Source organism: Melospiza georgiana, chromosome 1 (genome assembly GCF_028018845.1).
Source record: "Melospiza georgiana isolate bMelGeo1 chromosome 1, bMelGeo1.pri, whole genome shotgun sequence".
Taxonomy (NCBI): domain Eukaryota; kingdom Metazoa; phylum Chordata; class Aves; order Passeriformes; family Passerellidae; genus Melospiza; species Melospiza georgiana.
Genome location: NC_080430.1, coordinates 78,142,302 through 78,165,964, shown reverse-complemented (window position 1 = coordinate 78,165,964; position 23,663 = coordinate 78,142,302). Strand labels below are relative to the sequence as shown.

The 23,663-nt window shown below is 36.8% G+C and overlaps 1 protein-coding gene across 3 annotated transcripts in view; it reads right to left on the bottom strand.

Moving 5' to 3' along the window:
- CDH12 (cadherin 12) overlaps positions 1-23,663 on the bottom strand; it is a 539,802-nt gene that overhangs the window by 43,295 nt on the left and 472,844 nt on the right. For all 3 annotated transcript variants that reach the window (XM_058021180.1, XM_058021189.1, XM_058021198.1), the window contains one exon: positions 8,245-8,432. In XM_058021180.1, the coding sequence (XP_057877163.1) occupies positions 8,245-8,432 (188 nt within the window). The remainder of the gene's footprint in view (positions 1-8,244; positions 8,433-23,663) is intronic.

Here is a 23,663-nt window from a genome sequence, read left to right as displayed (position 1 = left end):
CACATAGGTAGTAATTCTGGGTAATACCTTGTAGGTATCTTTCATACCACCAAAATTGCATTAAAACTTTTCAGATTGGCTCCTGTAGAGCATCAGTATATTTGCAAAGAGAATTATGAATGGAAAGAGCCATAATTCATGCAGTCTTTGCAGGCTGTCTTTCACCAAATTACTCTTCAAACACTTATACCAGATCATGGTGCATGGCTAGTGCCCAGTCACAGCATTTCATGATGCAAGGGGAGCAGAAAGCAGGAAGATTTCAAACAGTTCTGTCCATTGGTATGTTCAGACTGGCATATTCCACTGCACAGATACCCAGGGAGCAGGAAAAGTGGCTGCATTATTTTTCTACCCCCAGCATTATGGGGAAATAGTAATGTATATTTTGAAAAAGACAGTGTGGTCCTACAGTGTGATCCCAAGAAGGGATAATGTTTTTCCACTGTAATCTCAGAGAACTCATCCTCTCTTTCGGTCCTTCTATGGGTCTGATGATAAATATAGTTAGAGTTTATGCAGCCAGTGCAAAGCACAGATGGCAGTCAAAATAAGAAGAGACAGGCTGGAAGTGATGAGCCATCATGAGAGAAGGAAATCAGTGACAGACTCCCACAAAATAGCAGAAATTGACCTTTTGCCTAAGTGAGGCTAAACCACAGCTGAAATGTATGGAGAATTGGGAAATGCTGCAAGTGGTAAACCTAGAACTTAAATAGAAAAATACTTTATACAACACATACCACGTAACAAGAGTATAGTTTTATTGTCTTGTGTGTATGGGGATTGCATGCTACAATCTCCTGATCAGTTCTGGTTTTCCCATATTTGAACAGTTAAGTCATATAGATAGCATTGACAGTTTAAGATTTTGGCATTGCTCTGAATTGTCAAGAGTCTGCCTGAAAACAGTAGAATGGAATGTCTGCTTAGGTCTCAGGCAAAACTTTTTGGATTTTTTTGATTTTTGGTTTAAAAAACATTTTAGATTATTTTTAATTTTTAGTAGATATCACTAAAATCAGTCAAGTTAATGAGTGGTCCACACAATATTGTACCAGTTTTTGTTACTAAACCAAAAAACAAAGACCAAACAAACCCAACAAACAAACAAAAAAACCAACCACATCACTGTGTCTTGCTGTTATATAATAGCTGTCTGAGAGCGCTCAGTTCCACTTTTATTTTCAATCTGGAATGCTGCTAAGGAAACAAACACAGTAGAATGCTTGTATCATACAAAAAACTCCAAACCAGTCCTATAAGGTTCCTTAAATGTTTTTTTAATTAATCAGATTTTAATGGAATTACTTCATAGATGTTTTTAATAAGCAAAAGAAATATATATTTCATCTATAAAAGTAATTACATACAGAAGGTAAATTTGAATAAGGATTTTATTTTGCTTTTTTTTTTTTGGTGCAGTAACCAGTATTTTTGCCAACAGTAAGGTGATGCCTTATTAACTGTGAACTATTAAAGAACTGCAGTATTTCTAATTGATATCCTACATACCACTGACAGAACAGATGTATTGGGCCCCCTCAACTTGTCCTCATCTGCTTTTTCCTATGTTGAGGTTACAAGCTGCTCTATATAGTTGCCTAGTAAAGTGCTATCAGCATATACACACCTGTGCACAGCAAAGCCATTCTACAAATCCCCAAATCAAATACATACTGACAAATCACTTTACCTTGCAACTCTGTAAGCACCATTAATGGACTTATTTAGTATGACTAGGACAGCACAAAAACAGGTCTGTTTTAGAAATAAACATATTTTGAAATATTGCTGTTTTCAACATTCAAGGCAGAAGTTAAGAAATGCTGCTATAGTGGGAAAGAGAGAAATAATTAAAGAACTGAAAGGAAAAAAATGGTCCAAAAGATATAATGAATTCTAATGATAAGCACAACAAAGGGGGAAAAAAGAATTACCCTGTCAGTTTGTTCTGCTTCACAAAGCGACAGGACTGGAAACTCCAGAAATTTCTGCTTTTTATCCATAGATATCTACACATAAGAAATATTCTCTCACATAAGAGAGTATTATTTCTGATAGATAATTTCACCTAAAATGATGGAAAAGCTGTATTTTTGGATGAGATTTTAAGCCCCAGGACATATGGATAGTTACGAATAGTAGGACTAGGTTGACAGGAAGTGCATAATAACTTAGGCTTGACTTCATACTAGCATTGTGCAATTGCAGAATAGCTCTGGGTCATATGTGCTGCCCTCAAAAGCTGGAAACAATTTCCCCTTCGAATGGGTTGAGCACCTATGCATTTTGTTAAATATTGGCATAAGGCAATTTGTTGTGCATTGACACAACTTCCGGATGAGCAGTTAAATTTCAGTAACTGGATTTCTACACTGGATTCTAAATAGCATAAGGAAACAAGTGGTATTACAGAGCAGGTTTTGTAAAGTAGGCTCTAGATCAACCACGAGTATTCATTAGTTAGATTTGAGAAAGCACAATAAAAACTGAGATCTGTAGTGAGTATTTTGAGATTTGATGGCAAGTGGACAAAATATATGTCTGATTTGTATCTGGAGAAGGGGAGAAGCTGACCAGTGTCAGGGATTCAGTTGTTTGCTGCTTTCAATTGTCTCACGCATTTTTGAAGGTGTTGTTTTTCCAGGGGAAACCAAACCAACCAGCTCTATCCACAAACTACGAAGACCGAAGGTCTCCTCTTCCTTACTTTTCCTGTTGTTCTTTGTGCCTGTATCTGCACACAGCTCACTAATTTCTGCCTGTACTGAAGGACTTAACACCACTTGCTCTTCGTCCTCAAAATGCACAACCACTATTTGCACTCCCACAAACCCACGAGTTATGATTACGGGCAGACAGGGCCTGTGCTCACACTTGCAGAGTTAATTCCCTGCCTTTGGAGAAAGAATGGGTGGGGTGGCTCATGATGAGAAATCTGTACAGTTTTGGTAGTAAAACCAGTTCTCACTGAAGGACATTGGGAGTCTGCCTTAGGCTCACTCTTGTGTGGCACAGGTGTTCTCAGACTGCTCTTACATTACAGCAACATCCCAGAGCTATGTACTTGGGCTGTCCCATGGGCAACACAACTGAACTAAGCCCACAGTCAAAGCACTATTTACTGACTGCATTAAAGGCTTCTAAAAAGTGCCTTCTGAGGTTAAAAGCAAGCACACACTCCTAATACTTTCCTGCAGCTTCTGGTTCTGTTCATTGTCTCACAATTTCTTCTATTTTATCATCACTAAAGTTACTGTTTCTCACTGGGCAATGCTATGGCATGCTGAGATTTCATGGCCACAGCTTTGCCATCTGATCAGTGAGTTTTAGTCATGGTGCACAACTTACAGAAAACAAGATGTGTTTGTCCTCTGAATTTCCACTGAACCATGTGGAGAAGTTGACCGAGTGTAATGGAGCAGTGTTGGATCACAACAGGTGGAGCTTAGAAAGAGTTGTTTTCCAAGGTTTCAATGAAACACTGCACAAATTAGTAAAGCAATGTCTTCAAGCAGAACAAGTTCAGTGCCTGAACCCTACTCAGTTTCTGGATTAGCACATGCTGAGCTAACTAAAAGACTTCTGCACAAAAATGGGGTTATTGTATAAACTCATCCTTGGTTTAATAAATTTAGTGACAACTTTTCAGAGAAGGTTGGAACCTTCTATTTTCCTTTACTGTTGTGCATGTTCAATAAAGATTTCAAAATCAGTCCCTTGCCTGGAACTCATGCATCTGAGGCCAATATACTCTGGCATGAAGGAGATGGCCCCTTCTGTCACCATGTTTCTTACAGCTTATACCCACTGTAGTTTGCTGAAGATTCAGGTACAATAGAAGATTCTATCTAAATACCAAATTTAGTATTTTATATATAGTATACTTTATAGTATACTTTATTAAATAGTATATATAGTATAAATATAGTGTACTTTATTAAACAATACTAGACAAGGGAGGGAATGATAATTCTATTCCTAATATAGCAATATTTCTGACTGTCTACAGAGACCTGCATACAGCACTACCCTTAAGCCAAGTTTCCCTCCCCTTTTTTCAAGTGATATTATTTTCCTTTATTTTTTATTTTGGGAGAAAAAAAATTACAGTACTAACCACACATTGGTGCTAGATGGCATTTGGATGGTTTATTTAGCAGAACATAAGAAAAGCCATCTCATTTTTAATACATGTAATTAGCACAAGAGTAGCAGCAATCAGACTTATACAGGATCATGGCACAAAAAAACCCCAAAAAAATAAACGAGCAACCAAAACAGATTATCCAAGATCTGCAACTTGTCTAGCTGTAGCTGTTCTTACCAATTTCCAAAGCAGAGAATGGCACCCCTGAAGCAGAGAATGGCCTTCTGCATCTGTCAACACACTTAGTGTGCTAAAAGGAACAGTTTACTCTGTGCAATTTTTTTCTCATCAAATGTATTTTCCACCAAAAATAAAGGTAGTCCAGGAAGGCTCCATTTTTTATCAATTTTGATATAGAAATCTCTCAATGTTTTTCTGCATAATAACAGAGCAAAAAGCATCTGTGCTGTGATGGACAGTTTCTGCCTGCAAGAAATTTTTCAGGGAAAATAAAAGCAAATTTTATAAATGGTTTTGAAGTGGCTCAGAACTGAATTGCTGCAGCACTTACAGCACATGCTTACAGAATATGCTATAATAGAGAAGAAATTGTGAACCTGTTTTTAAAGCACATAGCACTTTTTATTAGCGGCTTTCACTGTTTATTATTTATAATTCTTAATTGAATGTGTTGGTCTTATTAATTTACCCACTTTCATTTTTAAAAAGACTTCAATACATACTTAAATATTTGCATAATTTCACAAGGTCAAATCAGGTTGTGTCAATTTTATTTTTTATTTCATCTCTCTAATTTTCTTTCTGCATGCCCTAATAACATCCTTAAACATTTCCTGAGTTGCTTGCCCACTTTTCCAAAGATTATATAGCCTCTTTTTTTTCCTTAGTTTCTTCAAAATTCCCTGTCCAGACAGGTCATTTTGTTGTGTTTTTTTTTTTTTTTTCCCTGTAGCTTGTCTTTTGTCTCATAGGGATGGCCTGCTCCTGCACCTTCAAGATTGTTTTCTTGAGGCATATCTTTCCTTCCTGGACCCCTTTGTTTTTAAGGGCTGTTTCCCAAGGTACTATCTGATCAGCATCCTGAAGAGGAAGAAGCTTGCCTTCTAGAAGTCCAGTGTGGACCCCTCCTTGTTTCATCAAACATTGAAAACTCTGTGATCACTGTACCCCAGACAGCCTCTGACCACCACATCTCCCACCAACCCTTCTCTATCTGTAAGCAGAAGAGCTAGCAGAGCCCCATCCCTGCCTGGTGATCTTCAAACATCCTCCAGCTGCTCACAGAATAATTTATCCACCACTTCATCCTGGTTGGGCGGCCTATAACAAACTCCCACCAGGATGTGTGCCTTGTTGGCTTTCCCCCAGATCCTTACCCTTTAGGCACTCAACCTCATCACCACTGATCTCAAATTCTATCTTGTCAAGAGACTCCCCAATGCACAGAGTCATCCCACCACCTCTCCTTCCTCTCCCATCCCTTTGAAAAGCCTGTGACCATCCATTGCAGCGCCCCAGTTGTGTGAGTCATCCCATCACGTTTCTGTGATGGTGACTATGGCATAGCTTTCCTTCTGTGTCATGGCTTCCAGCTCCTTGCCTATCCAACATTAGTGTACATGCACTTCAGCTGGACTGATTTCACCCTCGACTCAGACTTACCACCCTTAGGCTTATCTCTGAAGAGCCTGGTTTCATCCCCTTCCCCCTTCACACCTAGTTTAAAGGCTTCTCAATCAGTCAACTCATGGGCTAAAATCCTTTTGCCCTTGTTAGATAGATGGAGCCCTGGGATGGTGGTCACAGGGGTTTTCAGGTAAAGGGAGAGACGAGAATGTTGACTCCATGATCAGAAGGCTTGATTTATTATTTTATGATATATATCCATTACATTAAAACTATACTAAAAAGAATTAGAAGGAAAGGTTTCCTCAGAAGGCTAGCTAAGAATAGAATAGAAAAGAAAAGAATTATAACAAAGGTAGCTCTCTCGGACTCTGTCCAAGATAGCTCTGTCCTTGATTGGCCATTAATTATAAACATCCAAGATGGGCCAATCACAGGTGGACCTGTTGCATTCCACAGCAGCAGACAACCATTGTTTACATTTTGTTGCTGAAACTGCAGCTTCTCAGAAGGAAAAATCCCAAGAAAGGGTTTTTCATAAAAGATGTCTGCAACATGAGTCCATCTGACTTTAGCAGTCCTGGTGCTTTAAAAGTTACGCTATGATCAAAATCTCAAAATTGTGTGGATGTCATGAGCCCTTAAACCACTTATTGGTAGCATGGATTTTCCTGTTCCTTTCATCATTCATCTCTGCTACTGAAGGAACTGAGCAGAGCGCTGCCTGCACTGCTGCAGTGTTCATCAGGAGTTCAGGCAGTGCTCTGCTCAGTTCCTTCAGTAAGAAGGAACTGAGCAGATTTTCACCAACCAATTGACCCAGAGCCTTGAATTTCCTTTTTAATTACCCTGGCACCCTTCTTATCAACATCATCACTGCCAACCTGGATAACCAGCAGTGGGTAGTAAATACACTTAACCACGAGTATGGAATATTCTATTGTTGTGTATGAAAAAAAAAAAAAAAAAAAAGGAAGCACAGAGGAGGCTTAGGACAAGGAGAACTGAATTCTATAATTCTATCAAAAACCTGCTTTTGATGATGAAATAATAATTTTTTAATGGTTCCTACTTACTGCATTTTCCAACTGGCAGTGCATATGGAGGGGTATGCAGCTGCTCAGCCTGACAGCTCCAGATGGACCCATTTTTGAGTCATCTGCATGGAGGGAAAAAGGTGACCAGAAGGGTGTTTTTAAATGAAACTAAGTCTACAAATTCCCATTAGGAGGAAACAGAACACTCAAACCTTTAGTCAGAGAAGAAGGGGGGTGTTAAGAGGTCAAAGAGTTTGTGTCTCATCGACAAATTACTTCCTGCGAGTATAGTGGCTTCCATTTTATGTCATTAAAAGTAGAAGAAGAGTCAGTGACTTGACATCATCTTGTTCTTTAATGCATCCATGGATAATTTACTATTTCCCAGGTCAGGAGGTTGAAGCCAGGATTTCCATTATTAGAATGGATATAATGCAAGTATAGATCAATAGTCAGAGGCAAGGAAAGTTAAGCAGCAACATTCTAAATTTTCTTAGAATTAAAGCTTCACTTTTCCTAAAGCTTATCCTAATATACATGTCCAGAACTCTTTCCTTCCCAGACCCTTGTAAAGTGTTCAGCTAATAATTTGGTTATTTTACAAAATTTACACCCACAAGCCTGAGCTGTGTATAAAACATAACTGTGCCTTCCAAAATGACCCATGGTTCAGACTTCTTTCTACTGAACAAGTTGATCATTGGTGTATATGTAAATGCCTGGCTCAGAAAATAATAACTGGTAAAATGTGAAACTCCCTGTGTCGATTTCTCCTACTGAGTGCTTTAATCACTAAATTCTAAATGAAAAGTGCCCTTTCCATCTTTGAAATTCATGAATTCAGTAATTGTGAACTCATTCTAGTGTACTAAAGCAACATCAGTGACTGAGATGTAGTGTGTTTTCCTGCTCGAGTATCTTATAACGAGCTACTTGGAACACTATCACAAGTTTGGAAGTAGGATATGGCTATTTGCCGTTTGGGACTCTTCTACCCTGAATAAAAACTGTGTTCACCTTAGTACTTAACAATATTCATTATCAAAATAGCAAACACAAAGTCAAAATTTTCAAAATAAAGTGCCTCTAAGTCAAAATATATTACATTCCATGTAACATAAAATATAACTCTTTCATTCTATGATCTGAACAAAAATGTTTTTTCATGGTTTTAGGTAGAAAACTTCTCAAGCAAGAGAAATTGTACTTTCTGGACAGAGATTAGAATAACTTCTTCACCATGACATTATTTATGAAACATCACACCTAATTGTATGTGAAATGAAAGTCTAAACTGCAATGCCTTTTAAAATGAAGATCACAACCGTGGATTCAAATGGACATATAAACTACTTACGTAGCACTACTACTGTGAGCTATTTATGGCATGAAAGTGCAAAATGTTTCATTCCCTTACCTGGTTTACCACTTGAGTCATAGGCACATCCACCCATTGGTGCCACATACCTTTTTCAGTTTAATGACTCCTTCCTGGGTGTACTCGTCTGTCGTGATGTCAAACAAGTTTCCTCCATCTCCTGGAACTATGTTGTACTCAATTTCTGCGTTTTTCCCAAAATCAGGGTCCACAGCTCTGATCCGTCCAATAGCAGAACCAACGTGAGAGGTCTCAGGTACTTTCAAATGGAAGATACCTGTGACAAAGTGGTAGACAGTCATTCTTGGGATTTCTTGGTAATTAAAACAGATATTTCTGATTAAAATCATAGAGCCTGAGAAAAAAAAATATCTAAGTAATCTAATCAAAATTAGGGGATGAAAACACCAAAGGTTTTGAAAAATATATTCCTGTTTTATCTATTGACTTCCCCTAGATTCTAGATTTTGTCCATTGTAACTGTAAATTAGCATTTATATATCTTGAGATATCTATCTATATTTCTATCTCTAACTCTCTAACTTTTCACATGTGATTGACTCTCTTGAATTAAATTGTACTTATAGACAATAGTACAATTAGATAGTACATGTTTTTAAACACTTTCCTCCGTTTGTTTTATTTCTTGTTTTGATTGAATTTGATTTTGCTTGTTTTTATTTTGTTTTGTGTTTTTTTTTTTTGAAAATATATTTATGACTTTCACATTGATTGAAAGGAAGAATTCAGTGGAAAAAGTTTTCACCCATTTCTTTAAAATTCAATACTATAAATAAGTGTGCAACTCCTTTCAGGATATATAGAGTATTGTTCAGGCATGAACCACCAGAGGGTGCTCTTACAAAAATTTCAGAGCTAAACAATTTTTAGCTTAGAACACTCTTGCTTTCAGATTATTTATTACAAGCTATAATAAAAAAAATGAAAACAAACCACAAAAAATATTACACACTTTTAAAATAAGTATTGCTGCTGACATGTAAGGAGAAAATGGTTTCATTCAGGTGAACAACCATGTTGGAAAATGCTAGACATAATAGAGCTAAATGTAAAAGTCCAAAGTGCTTTGCAGCAGCCTTGATTTTAGCAACAGCAGTAGCAGCAGGCCTGGGCTTGTAACATGGTGCCCTGACCTATTTCACTGCTCCTGAAGTGTCTGTATTCCTTGTTTAGCTGCGCCTCTCGCAGGAGTTTGTGAGAAACAACTTCTCACTTTGAAAATTTAAAAAAGGTTTATTAAACCTTAACAAAAAATCCAGTGAAGGACTACATCAGGAAAAAGCTGCAGCACTGGGAACTGCCCTTTGTGCATACCACAGGGCCAGTTCATCTTCAAGATGGATGCTCAGTCTTTTATACCCATGGGGGGTTGCATGCAGGGTTGCAGCCCTGGCCCTTCCTAAGGTCTGTCAGTCAGCTCTTCTTTGCCATTTATGGGTGGAGAATGCTTTCTTGTAACTTGGTTGGAGGTCAGGTGTTGCCATGCTGCACCCCCTAAGCAACACCCTAAGCTTTTCCATTCCCAGCTGCCCCATGCAAGGGACACATGTGCACACCTTCTTTCTACCCGTCCTAGACAACCCCGGCTGTCTGATGGTCACAACGCAGGGGGTGAAAAGGGAACTATGGGGAGAACAGAGGGCATCTCAACTACAACTACATAACTATACATCCATAAAGCTTTTATTAATATTCACACCATAGTTATCTTTTAATTCTGAGAGCCAATCATCTCATTATCCATCTATAACAAGTTGTTACTTTGCTCAGCTGCCAGTGAGCACCTCCATGATCAGTGTTTACAGTGGGCAGGCAGAGCTCACCTTTCTTCATGTAGCAGTCTCTGCTGTCAAAATTGCTGGCTACATTTGGAGCTGGTTTTGAGCCCAGGATGTTTGTTTCACTTCATCCTGTCTCTCAACAAAGCTAGCCCCATCATTTTATTTCTCTCGGTCCATCTTGTTTTCCTGGGTCAATGTTCCACAGCTCTCACAGAGCAGCCCCTTCAGAAAACATCGGCAGCGGCCGCTGGGTTCTGCTACATGTGACATGTAGGGGGAAATTTGCACCTCTTTTTCAACAGCATAGCAGGACAGGCTCCTGTGACTCTTGGGAGGCAAGTTAAGGGTATGTCTCAGAGATTTCCACCCAGCAGTGGTTCAGCCACACATCACAAAATGAGGCTTTGAAAAGCTGTATATTATGTAACAGCAGGACAGATGACTTTCACATTCAGCCACTGAATTAAACAGCAGACAATGTTCCCTGTCGTTATCTCCTTACAGTGCATGCTGTGCCAGCTTTTCAGCTTCACAATATTTTCAGGTGAGGAACAAAATGACATTAGCACTGCTGGATTAGGAGCGGGCTTACTGTTTTGTGAGCTAGTAATTTGAGCTATGGTACCTCTATAATTGTCTGTTTGATTGCCTCTGAAAAAATCCATTCTGTTTGCTTCCGCCCTCTGGCCAACAGTATGCAAAGTATACCAGAAGGCAAAATTTGCCTTTTTACCCCATGAGTTAAGTCAGCTTGTGCCAGCATTTACTTCTGGACATCACAGTGTACACGTTTGTACTACCCATTGACTGAACTATTAAAGACTGAGCAATTATCATTTCACTATTTTTCTTTCCAAAGGAACATACTAAAGGAAGTGTTCTTAATGTCTTTCTAACAGCAGGAAAGGATTATTATGACACAAAATGGTGTCATGACAAGATATTCTCAGCTATGTCTCAGATGTACTTCAGTGATTCTGACTAAAGAATAAAATTTTGATATGCTATTCATCATACAGTCAGAAATCCTCCTATTATTTAAAGCCATTTACAAACACATGTATTAATGGGTTTCTGCTATGCAAATTATGAAGAAAAGAGACCAAAAGGCCTTTATCTGCACTTGAATCCTATATTAAGTTTCCACAACATAGTCCTAGCCCTGATGTCCCAGTCCTTTACAGGCTCTTATATCGGATTACAGAAATCATTGCTGTAGCCATTGCTGTTTACAGCCACAATTTTAGTGAAAATGAAATGGAAGAGTGTATGATCATAGATTTTTCCATCTTTGACAGCTTGATCTCTTTTTGTGATCTGAAGATCACTCAGATTCATTAAAAGAGACATTTCCCTATAAAATACTGCACCTGGCTGAAATGCATATGGGACTTAGATGGAGTGAAAGAAAGACTAAATTACTAATTTCTCATTGTTTAGGTTTTTATCAGTTATTTTCAATGACTTGGCATTTCATCATTTCCAGAAATCCAACAACAATAAAGATGGGGTCATCCAGACTAATTTGAAACTCTGAAGCAGTCTTCAACCTTGCAAGAGTCATATTTCTGAAGACATAGTATGTAATTACAATGCCCTTGTCCTCCTGTGATATTATCTTCACAGCACATGGAAGCTGTTAACTGTTCTACTGTGACAACTTACTTTCAGAATAAAATAAATGAAAACAAATCATGTATATTGCTGCCAGCTACAGAAAAACTTTGACAGAATATAAAATATAGCATGAAAGCCTCATTCCCTTCCTCCCCACCCTCAAATAAGAGAATCCTAGAATCACCAAATATGTTGAGCTGGAAGATACCCAACAGGAGCACTGACTGCAATGCCTGACCCTGCACAGGATTCCCTGAGAGCCACACACCATGTGCCTGAGAGTGTTGTCCAAACGCTTCTTGAACTCAGAAAGGCTCAGTTTTTGTAGGGAGGACATTTGAAATGATCAATATATGCTATACATCAAATGAGATAGAAAGACAGCTTTGTAGATTTTCATTTTTCTGTTTCCAGCAGACATTACTTCTTGCTGTGGACTTGCTGTGACAGCTTAGCATTATTCACTTTTTATTGTCCATTTTGCCTGTATACACTACTGCCTCCATTTGCTATAGAGATATATTGAAACAGGCCTGAGTAATAGCCTTTTACTCCAAAAGGTCCTGAAAACCTTGTTCTCTTCAGCTTCCAGGAATGATGGAACAAGCACTTCAGACAAACTTATGCAGCAGCTGGTTATGCTGCTCTAACAGTTCTGTCAAATTTTGTTGATGTGACTTCTCTGCCAACAAAAATCTTTCTTCTACTTGCATAAATCTCTTTTAAATGGGTTTTCTGAGTTTGTTTCTGTCTTTTGGGATGTACTAAAGGAGAAAGCCCTGATTTTCCTCATACTGCAGTACAAACTGGACTCTGAAACTAGCTCCCCACTTTGCTGATTTTAGTCACATGTATTGCATGCAAGTCAGGATATTTTCATGTATAGGAAAGCTGGTAGCAATAAATATTGTTTTATTGCTTGGTTAGGAATTTTTCTTCCATGTTGAGTGGCATCAGTGAGGATGAAAAAAATAAATGAGTGATGACGCTGTTGAAGCTTTTAAGCTGAAATAACTGACAGGGCTAATTGCATAGTCCCAAAATCATTCAGGAAAATGAGGCAGAGGTTAGCTAACAATTCATACACACTGCCTCTGAGTTTCTAAAACAAAGATGGTTCCAAAGCACACAGTGGGAAGAAATAAGAGCTGAGTAAGTGACAGGTAATCAGTCATATTGACTGAAATGCAGCACACATTTACAGTTCCTCTGACATGATTAGATTAGTTTTAGTTTTTAAGGCTCAAAAGCTGTTCTGGGGTTTGATTTTTACTTACGAAGATGTTAGGTGCTTTTTTGTTTGTTTTTCACTTAAAAAGAGGGGTTTTTTTGTTGTTGTTTCTCCACTCTTGAAGTTTACACCATCATTTACCAGAAAGCTTTTCAGATCTGATAGGAATAGCACATAAAAACCATCATTACTTCTTATCAGCAAAACAACCATTAAGAAATAACCCATGTTGGCATCCAAGGACTTAAGCTAAATGACTAATGGCCTTCAATCAAACATCTGTAAATGATATTCTAATATTTTTTCCTAATCTGTCACCATACTTGTACTGTGCAAGATTATCCTCTCCTGATTTTTCTTTGTCTCTACTTCTTTCAGCCTTCTGGCAGTTGCCAAATTATTGCATTGCAGTGGAGCACAATAGCATGATTCTTAAAGGCAAAAAGACTGAAGTAAAATAATTATTCTCTCTTTCTTCTAAATCTTTAACGTTTCTTCAGGAGAAAAACAAAACACCAAAACAAACAAAATAGAAATACACAAACAAAACCACAAAATAAAACAAACAAAAAAATCAGACAAGCAAAAAAACAAAAACAAAAAAACCCAACAACAACAACAAAAAAAAATAAAACAAAAAAAAAAGCCAAAAAACCCCCAAACCAACAAAAACAAAAAAGAAAACAGCAACACAAAAACCAAACAACAAAACCCAAACCCACCAGACAGTGTATTGTAATACTATTTTTTAAATTAAATTATCAAGGCATTTTAATTTTTATCCCTATCCAGGCTATAAAGAGACTGATTTATGTCTGTTTAGGAAAAATCATAAGGCAACAGTTCATATTTTCTCACTGGTGTTTTAGCTACAATATAATAGGCAAAGGAAAGTCTAACATAAATACATACACTCAATATATAAAACCTTCTACATCAGCTACAGCTAATCCTAATAAATAGCAGCATCTGATGCATATGCTCCTAAAACCAGGGAGATGTGATTTAGCACAGCAGTGAGATGCATTAATTCCTTTCCTGGATGTGGCTCTGTGCCCTGCAGAGGGGCTGGGACATTGTGTGGGGAAAAAAAGCCAGGCTGTGTCACCGTGTGTCTGATGCAGGTCACACATGATCTGGGATGGGCTTGTAAAACTTCACTTATGGAAAGAATCCTTCCAGTCTATAACCCACTTCTCTGAGTAAGGGTTTATGGCCTCATTAGATATAACATAACCATGCTTAAAATTTTCTGGTTCTCCTCTGTGGATTCCAAAGTCCACACCTAGAAAAATGCACCTTCCCATGCTGCAGAGATTGTGTATGTTCAAGGGTCACTAGTACTTCAAGGGAAAATGAGCAGAAACAAAAACCATTTTGAGTTTGATCCTACCCTAGTTTAGGGTTATCCACATGATGGTTCTTCCCCAGAGCTGGCAGCTCCTGAGCCAGCCCTATCTGGCTCCTGAGCCAACCCTCAATCACCCCCTGAGGTGAGTTAGCAGACTGTGCTTTTGAAGCCATCCTCCTTCCACCTTCCCAAAGGAAAAAAAATATTTTAATTATGCTGGTATAATTTTTATATACTGAAATATTCAGTATAATAATTTGCCTTTTTTTTTCCTACTGATAAGGTGTTACTGTCATATAGCTTTCTAAAAATAGACCTACCCACTCCAGAGAATAATTCCACAGACATGAACAACCTACTTGTTGGAGCAAGGGTTCAGGAAATGGGAAATTCCAGTTCATTTTTATTATCTCAAGATAATCAAACCCACAGCTTTTGCCTTCAAAGTGTGTGGTTTTTGCATAAAGAATACTTTTTCCAACAGAGAGTACTCTATTTAACAACATAATGTATAAATAATTATAGAAGCAGTTCTTTTGAGCCATGCACACTCACATGTGTGAGGCAAGGATACTTAATCTTTGAAGATCTTAAAATCATCTTTGTATGGTTTATAGTTTTACCAAGAGGGGAAGAAAATACTAGGTTCTGTAAATTCCTCAAGTTTATAAAGAGTTTCTTCTAGACAATATGGAGTTTCCATGTTCCAGCAGGCTGAGGAGAAATAATCAATTCCTCAGTAACTGCTTTAATCCTGATGTTATTGTTGTATACGAAAGATGCCACCTTTATCACTTCCTCTTTTTGTGAAAAATTTGACTTTGCCAATGCATTCACATGTTAGTGTAGCTTTCTGTAACTCTGAAGGCTTATGTGGAAAACCAGTTCCACATGATCAGCTTCATTATGTATCATAACCAATGAAGAATTGTTCTGCTAATATCCAGTCTACTAATTAGAAATTATTACCAAACAAAATAATCCAATGAGAGAAATAGTTTTTGGAGGGTATAGTCTAAAAGCTTGAATCAATTATTTTGTAAGTAAATTATATAGTAGTTATAAAGAATTATCAAGGTGTAACATGTCTTATAGATAGAAAAAAGTTTTCAGGAGAAGATGTCTTTCTATTTTCAGAATTCCAGGCAGCATGTAATTGGCATTTATCAGGTAGGTTGGTTGGTAATATTCCAGTGATCATACCGTCACCATGAAGTAAATCAATACACTTGTTCCCTCTATAAAATTTAAATTGAAGGATACATGTGAAACATTAACATGATAAAAAGTACATTTTCAAGGATGGGACAAAGAGTTTGTAATGCTCTGCTTAACATCCCTGCTTCTTAAATATCTTGCCGGGGCCTTTTCATATTGTCTTTATCACTCTTGCACAAGATATAATAACACAACTTTTACTACAATTCATTCTCTCTTAAGAATATGGTCAAACCATTTACTTTAGGATCTAAGCCAGGTGCTCTAAATCATCTGTATTGGAAGAATAATTTTTCTCTCCATTGACTAAGGAAATTAGGTTCTATTCTGAAGTCCTCCACGTCAAACCTCAGTTGTATACCTAAAATCACCTAAACAAAGCACTCTCAACATCTGTATTACTCATAAAACTCCTTGTGAAGACTTGATTTTTACACACTCATTAATTATATTTCATGCATTTTTTTCCCCTGAACTCCATATTACTTTTCTTCCCCATGAGGGCACAGGATGAGGCCAAAAATTATTACTTCTAAAGATGAAATTGTGAAATGATCAAGTACATGTTTATAATAGTTTACTATACTTTGTTTCAAGTTTTGGTTTACTCTCTGAAGTTTCCTTAATTGCTTGTGATTTAGTGTGTGATATAGATAGGAAAATAATAATATAATGGGATAGCAATTGTGTATTTTGCATTTGTCTTCTCTTATACTTTTATAGCAAGTACACTCAGCTTATCACAAGTGATGCTTATGTTTTACAATTTAAGTCTTTTAAGTAAGCTCTCCTTATAAATACTGCTCATTTTGCAATAAAATGCAAAAGTCATGAAGGCTTAATTACAGGCCTTTCTCTTGTGAGCACTGGACAATCACATTTATAAATTCAACAAATTTTCCATAGAAGACACCAAGAATAAAATAATTGTCATGAATTCAAGACAAAACTTTAAAAATATACTCTAGAATATTTCTATTACTTTCTTTTTATTTTGCAGCTTTCTCTCTGCAAATATACGGAAGACATATTTTGGATTCACGGAAGACAGTTAGAAACTGCTTGGTATCTTCAGCTCAGCTCCTACTGCTGTCATTAGGAACGTGTGGATTGTTGCAAGCACTTGGGCATCCCATTTAATGCTTTTACAAGGAGTGGAGCACTGCTGAAATTCTGCATACAACTGCAGTTCTTTGATATTCTTGAAAATCATGAGCCTAAACTGTTGTGATTATAATTAGATAATTACATACGGTCTGCTTCACTTTATGTTGCCCTGTGGTCTCTAAATTTTCAGAAAGTAAGCTCACCATGGTTGGAAGCAGAAAGGATATGTTGATTTCTTACTTAGATGGAAGACCTCAGGGAAAAAGGCAGATGCTGCCAAAACTGAAAGTGACACAGCAAGTGGCACTGTTGTCAGTGAGTCACTTTGGAACCAATTCTCAAAGCATTGCAAGGCAACCCCATGCTGCTAAATCTGTAGCCTTAGCTCCTTTTCAGTATCAGAGTAGGCGGAGATGCATGGGGCTTTCAAGACATACCAAGGTTACTGAGAGTAATTTCATGCATCCAATCTAAATATTCTCTGTGTTTTGAATGAATAATTTCTTCATCACTCCTCACAGAAAACACATGGTAGTGGAATGAATGACATGATTCCTGCCAAAGGTTGTTGAATTTCTATGAACTGTATTTCTTTTTACCTTCTCTACATAAGGTAGCAGATGTAAAATACCGTTATTAATGATAATAATCTACTATGATGATAATTATAGTGTTTAAAACAATTTACCTAATCTTTCCATTAAGGATCAATTACTGCTTAGAGATGATAAGGGAAATGAATTAACAACAGAATGTTATGACAAATAGATAATATTTAACTTCTAATCACTATTGTGCTCATTTGTATTTCTTGAACTATTGTTTACAGTGCAATCACAGCATGCTGCTTCAGCCAGTGAGAAATTACCTATATTTTTCATTGGCTATGGGGTAGTTTAAAGAAACAGCTATATCTGGGCTTATGCTCTGCTTTGGAGCTAAGGGTTCAGTCTCTATCAGCTTAGACCTTTAAAGAGGTTTTTTGTTTCATTCAATGTGTACTCCAAACAGTCCTCAGATAACCTTTGCTACTTATGCATTCTTGAGAAAGTTAAAAAACAATATAAGTGCAGCAGACAAAGAATTTGCTAAACACTTAGTGTTTTGAGAATCTGTGGTAATTGAATATCTCCCCCTCCAGTTTATTTCTCAGTTTTCTTCCAATTAGCATGCTTTGGCTGGGATTCAGTTATTCAGTCTGAATAAAATGATTCACTCCTCAAGATGCTTTATGATTAAGAACTTGCAACAGTGACAGCTACGAAAAAGAGAAGAAGTTTCCAGGGAGTTTTTACTAAGGTTACATGCACCTTGGGGGGAAAACCAGCTCTTACTAAAAGTGCATGAAGAATTCTGATATGAACAGAAATAAGAAAAAAATTAAGAAAAAGTTGGCGTAAGTGTCAATAGAAATTTTTATAGAGGTTAAATTTTAACTCCTTTATGTTGGCCTCACACAAATAATGATAGAAGGCTACTTAACTGTGGGGTACTGCGACCCAAAGAGGGCTGCATGGCCTTCATTACAAAGCATAGGCTCAAAACTGTTACAAATATCCAAAGAAATTTTATGTACCAGTCATACTCTGTGGCCCAGAAGCCAGCCAATATAAATGGCCTAATTCCATGTTATTAAATTCTTTTACCCACACCAAAATAGGTCAATTTCATGGAAAGTGACTGTAGAAAATAGTTCCTGACCTGTACTAATTTCTCCAAATGCCCTAAATTTCTCTGAGAAAGCTTTACTTAGTGTTGGTCAAAATTGTGCCCTGGACTGTTCAAAGACTAACAGTACAGACAACGTAAAACTTCAGGAACTTTCCCAGATAGTCTCATGTCCATCTTTTGCTTTTAAAAGCAAAATGCAATAAGCCATTGTATATCTTCTTTTAGTCTATGTAAAAATGCCCATAATTTCACTGATTAAATGGTGGTGAAGGGAAAAGAAAAATACAGAGGCTTTTTTATGACTACCTGTCAAGTATGTAAGTCAAGTGAGTGAAATAGAAACACAAGGATAGGGTCACTGAGCTGTTTGATAGGGTGGTGGCCAAAACAAGTAACATGAAGATGTAAAGAGTTTATCTGGGATGGTGAAGACTCATGATTTCAGTATGGCAAATATAGAGAAATGCAGAGCTGGGAGTGACTTAGCAAAGTATAAATTCTTTTTGCAGTGGTACCATTGGGAAAGAAAAAAAAACTACTTGTGGAGTTGAAGGAGGACAGGGCCACAATCTAGTTATACAATGAAAATGAGATCAAGGATAAATATATGTCTCACACAGGACAGTGGAGACAAGGGTGAGTGTTGAAAATAAAGATATACAGGATGAGGAGGAAAGAGAGTCCAAAGAAGGATGAAACAGGTGAGGAACAAATGCAAATAGTACAGGGGTGTGAGACTTAGAAGGAACCTGGATTAAAGAGGAGCTACCTTTGGTTCTCCTCTGATTCCTGTAAGAGCCCTGTGAAAATACTGGTCAGCTGGTATTTAATATCGTACTGATTTGACTGTAGTTTTACTGATGCTGAAGCAGCAGTGAGTCAAAGGTATTGCAATCCAAAATAGGTGCTGTTTTCCTGATTGGCTTGTGATTGTATGAGCCCATTTCTGGAGCCTTTGCATTCCTATCTTCCATCACTCTTTGAAATGATTGGTTAAAGCACATGCTTAACTCAAAAATGATGCTTTAATTTACTCAAAACTCACAGGTAAGTGAAAATCAGAATTGCATAAAATTTTCTGACATTAAACAATGTAAGCTTGATTAACAGGATCAAGCTGGTGGTTTTTTCCTTTTATGTCTTATGGCATAGACATTAGAAAATTAAAGATAGAGAAAACCAGGATTTGACCTTCCCTCCTCTTCTGAATCAAAGCAGATTCTGGCTCAGTCTCACAACTAATCTCTGCCTGCAGGCTAGTCTGCAATGAATCTGTCCACCTGTCCTGTGCAGGTATCTCCCAATTGGTGTAACATAAGTAATTAGTTGCTGGAACTGAATTAGGGCATCTTGTCTGCCAGGCAAATTCTTTAATCAATGAAAGATGGACTCATTTTCATTCTCAGATGCAAGTGCTGTATATAAAGCATAACTTTTACAGAAATACTGAGAGAAGCCGTGTTTCCATATCTAAATTACAGGGAGTAGAACAATTTCCCAGAAACTCATGCAAACTTGTTAAAATGTTTAATTAGGCAGATCTGAACCTTAATCCTGAGTAAATTTTCTAGCTAAAGAAAAGTAACTAAGTTTGCTAGTTCTATATTGTCCAAGAAGGATGGAATAAATCTCCCTCACTTATTTTTAAATCAAATCTATGCTTTCATTATTTAATATTTTTAGATTAGGGAACAGAATATTTTATTAATCACATGATTTTTTTCTATAAATTTCTAAAGCGTTACTGGTTGGATTTGTGTTGCATTATTCTGAAATCTTTAAAAGTAGATACCATTGTCTTTCATATGCCACTCATCCAAAGCAATGGATTCAAATATTTTCCTTTTTACCTCTTGTGGACCAGAAGACCTCTTCCTTGCACTCTGCTTCTAAACCAGTTTTTCAATGTAATCTGAACTAGACTTGTTCAAAGTCACTTGAATGGAATCAGACACATTTAGTTTACTGAGTTAAAAACTGACCAGCTTTAATGTAGTAAAACTTGGGACAATTAATGCATGTGCAATTTCTGTGATGCACTAAGCTTCCAATAACACATATAAATAAGTAACTATGATAAGTATATTCAGTCTAAAAAGTGTGTATGCATATGTTCATATATGCAGGCTATTTCTGGTTCAGCACTTGGTTGTTCTTTCTTTTTAAATATTTCTATAGATTGTAGTATTTGATGGTAAGCCTATTAAAATAAACTACAAACCAATAAATAATCGCAGAAAAAAAGATGCAATCTAAAGGGTAATAATATGCAAAGCCTATTCCTAATATATAATACATACTGTGTCTATATAATAGATCATCCAGTTAATAGATCATTCAACTGCCATGCCAAGGTTAAATAACTAAGAGAATAAAGGGTTTGTTTATGTTTGCAAAAGTCCTTTTCACTTATGCTGAAATTCCTGGAATTGCATAAATGAAAGGTGTTCTTCTGTTTGCTTCTGAATTGTCTATTTTATGAACTTTTTTCTCTAAGATTACTGTTTCCTCTGCTGTCTCAAATAGAGGATTTAATATATTCTATGGAATACACTGTACTGGCCATGGGTGAAATCCAAATCCAATTACCTGCAAACTCCTACAGTATGGAATGATACGCAAGGTTGTAGGAATGAGCCTTCAACCTTGTTTAGGTGTCACCCACCAGAAAGATGAATAGTCGTGTTTCTGTTTCCAAACATGTTAGCATTTCTGCAAATTTGCCGTGTTCTTTTATGCAAACTATCTTGATGGATTTCACTGAGTTGCTCTTGGAAAGACCAATGACAGCAAAAAAAAAAAAAGGCCCTTGTGATGTCTAGGCCTTGCTCTACAGCTGTCTGAATATTTTAAATGTGGTTGCACACCCACCCTGAGATATTGGTTTCTGGCCATCAGAGATGCATTTTTTTTTAAAGCAAAGACATGCACAAGTAGACAAAATTCAAATATTGGGTTCAAACCTTAATTTCTCTTCTGTTAGAAAAAGCTTTTAAACATTCTCTCACAAAACTGACTTCTGTTAGCTGTAAATGATATGATAAAATATAACTTTAGCTAAATAGTTCTTTTGAGTTGCAGAAAAGCAAGTTCGGGAGGTGACACATTAAAAAATACACACCCTAAAAAGAAACCAAACATTACTGACTTAAAAAGACACTTGAAATATTTTATGTGCTAATATCAGAATAAATAGTGTATAAACTTTAAAATTCAACTGCATTTTTTTTGTCAGGGCCTTATTCTCTAATAGCATATTTTTGTCATATTAAAATAAAAAGACATATTATTCCTTTGACTAAAATGATTCTCGTGTGCTTTTAATGCTCAGCATATAAGAGTTTATATCTGTAAATTGTTTTCACACTCACTCTGTCAGCAGTGAACAAAAGAAAGAGACTGGGAAACTGAAGCATTATAAATTTACAAAGTATGAATCCACCACTTCACTTAATTAGTTTGATTCCATAAAGCATAATTTATAACAACTTATTATGCAGCTTTTTGTCATTTAAATGTTGAAATAAATATAATCCATCCATTTTTTCTTGAAGCTTATTTTAAGAATTGGAAACAAGCCACTGCTGTCCTGGCAGCTGTCTCAGACTGGTCCTCTGCTTGATGAGTTAAGGGTTAGCCCATTAGCTTTCAGGAATTATGTGCTTAAATATGTTTTTACTCAGCCAGCTATCATGTACATAAGTAGCTGAGAGAGAAAAGCCATCAGTTCCCTTGTGGACCAGGATGCATGCCTACATGTACACAGCTTTTGTCCACTCCTCTCTGCTCAAAGGCACTGCTGTGTTATACCAAATTTTTTTCAATTACTCAAACATTTTGTTATGATAGGAAAAGTACTTACCTTTTCAGCCATTGCCTTATTTTTTTCCTCTTGTTTTGGTAAAAATAAAACTTTGATATGAAATATGTATTTTAATATTTACAAAAATGGTCTATCTTTAACAATGAAAAATGCACAGCAACGCAGAAAGCTGCTGTACTGATGAAGAGCCAGGGAAGAAAGAAAATACTTCTGGAAATAAATTTTTACTAATAAAATCATTCAGATTAACTTTTTTCTACTAGTTTTAAAGAAAATATCAGTTTATTGAAGTGTCAGTTTTCTGAAATGTGGGCCAACAGATACCTGCAGGTCAAACAACTCTGACAGAAATCTATGTTTAGAGGTTTCCTCTCTGTTGCACTCCTCATTACTAGGAGACATGCAAGGTGGGAGTTCCCCACTGAATATGTTCAAAAGCACAGGTTCTAAATAAAAAATTCTGTGTTCAGCAGGATAGTGAGTGGTTTTTCATCACTGGATGCTGATAACCCATCCAAACCTGCCTGTCTCCTTAAAGGACCCTCAATAAGACGAAGGTGATACTTTTTTTCTGCAAGCTTGTAATGTATTATTTATCAATGTAGCTCCTTCCAAATATTAATAATATATGTTCTCCTACTTCTGCTCTTCTGCTGTGAAATATTTTTTTTTTCCTCCAGCTTTACTAAGTTCAGAAAATAAATTTAAACTTTATCCTGTGAAATGTTAGGTGATCTATAGCATGACTTATTTGGCATAAGTCCTTTGCAAAACTGTGGTCCTGATTATGTGACACAAAAACATTAACCCTGCAGCAGTTTGTGTCCCTTTTACCAGTCTGCACCTCCTGGCTTTGTTGGAGCAATGGAATATTGGAGGTCTCAGTCCCAGCAGCACCCAGTGGTCCTGACTCTTGCCAGGACTGAACTTGGCACCTTCACAGACTGGATTTTAAAGGCTTAATTTTCACAAAACTAAAATTCTTCCCAAGTGTCCTTTTAGCTATGGTAGTCAAGCAAATGGCACCCCCATTTCCTGGCAGGTAATTACTCCAAATCATTGCAATGCTTTCAAGGAAAAAACATGAAAAACACAGTTGTTGTTTTTGAAATATGATTAATACTCCACTTTTTCTCACTTATTTATTTTGTTTAGCTGTAATTAGCCTGGTATCTCTGTGATTTTCAGGCACACTACACAGGCCTTATCCACACTATCTCATGCTGGATAAGCAAAGAGGGCTAGCTAAGTAAATCCCCATCAATCAAGACTGTTGCCTGTAACACATGCAAAAAAACCCAATAGGCTTGACCAATACACTGGAGTCTCCACACTGACATTTTAGCTTGTAAGCCATTTTAAGTGTTTGTAATTTTTGATATCAACACAAACTTCCAATCTTATTCTCATTTGTTTTGTTGAGCATCACTGCTGTAATTTGTCTTTTTTGACGTTTGATATAATAGAAAGAAAAGGTTTTCAACCTTACTAGCATGCAAAGTACAGGACAAGCTTGGTTTTGGTCTCTTGTGAGTGATTTATTTTGCTTCTTCATAGCAACAACTGGGCAAAGATGTCATAACTGCAATTCATGCATTAAATGAGACCTGGAGGCTATTTTCTTCAAACAGGATGATATATTCCATGGTTTCCCTGTGTCATGAAAACCATCTGACATTATGCAAAAA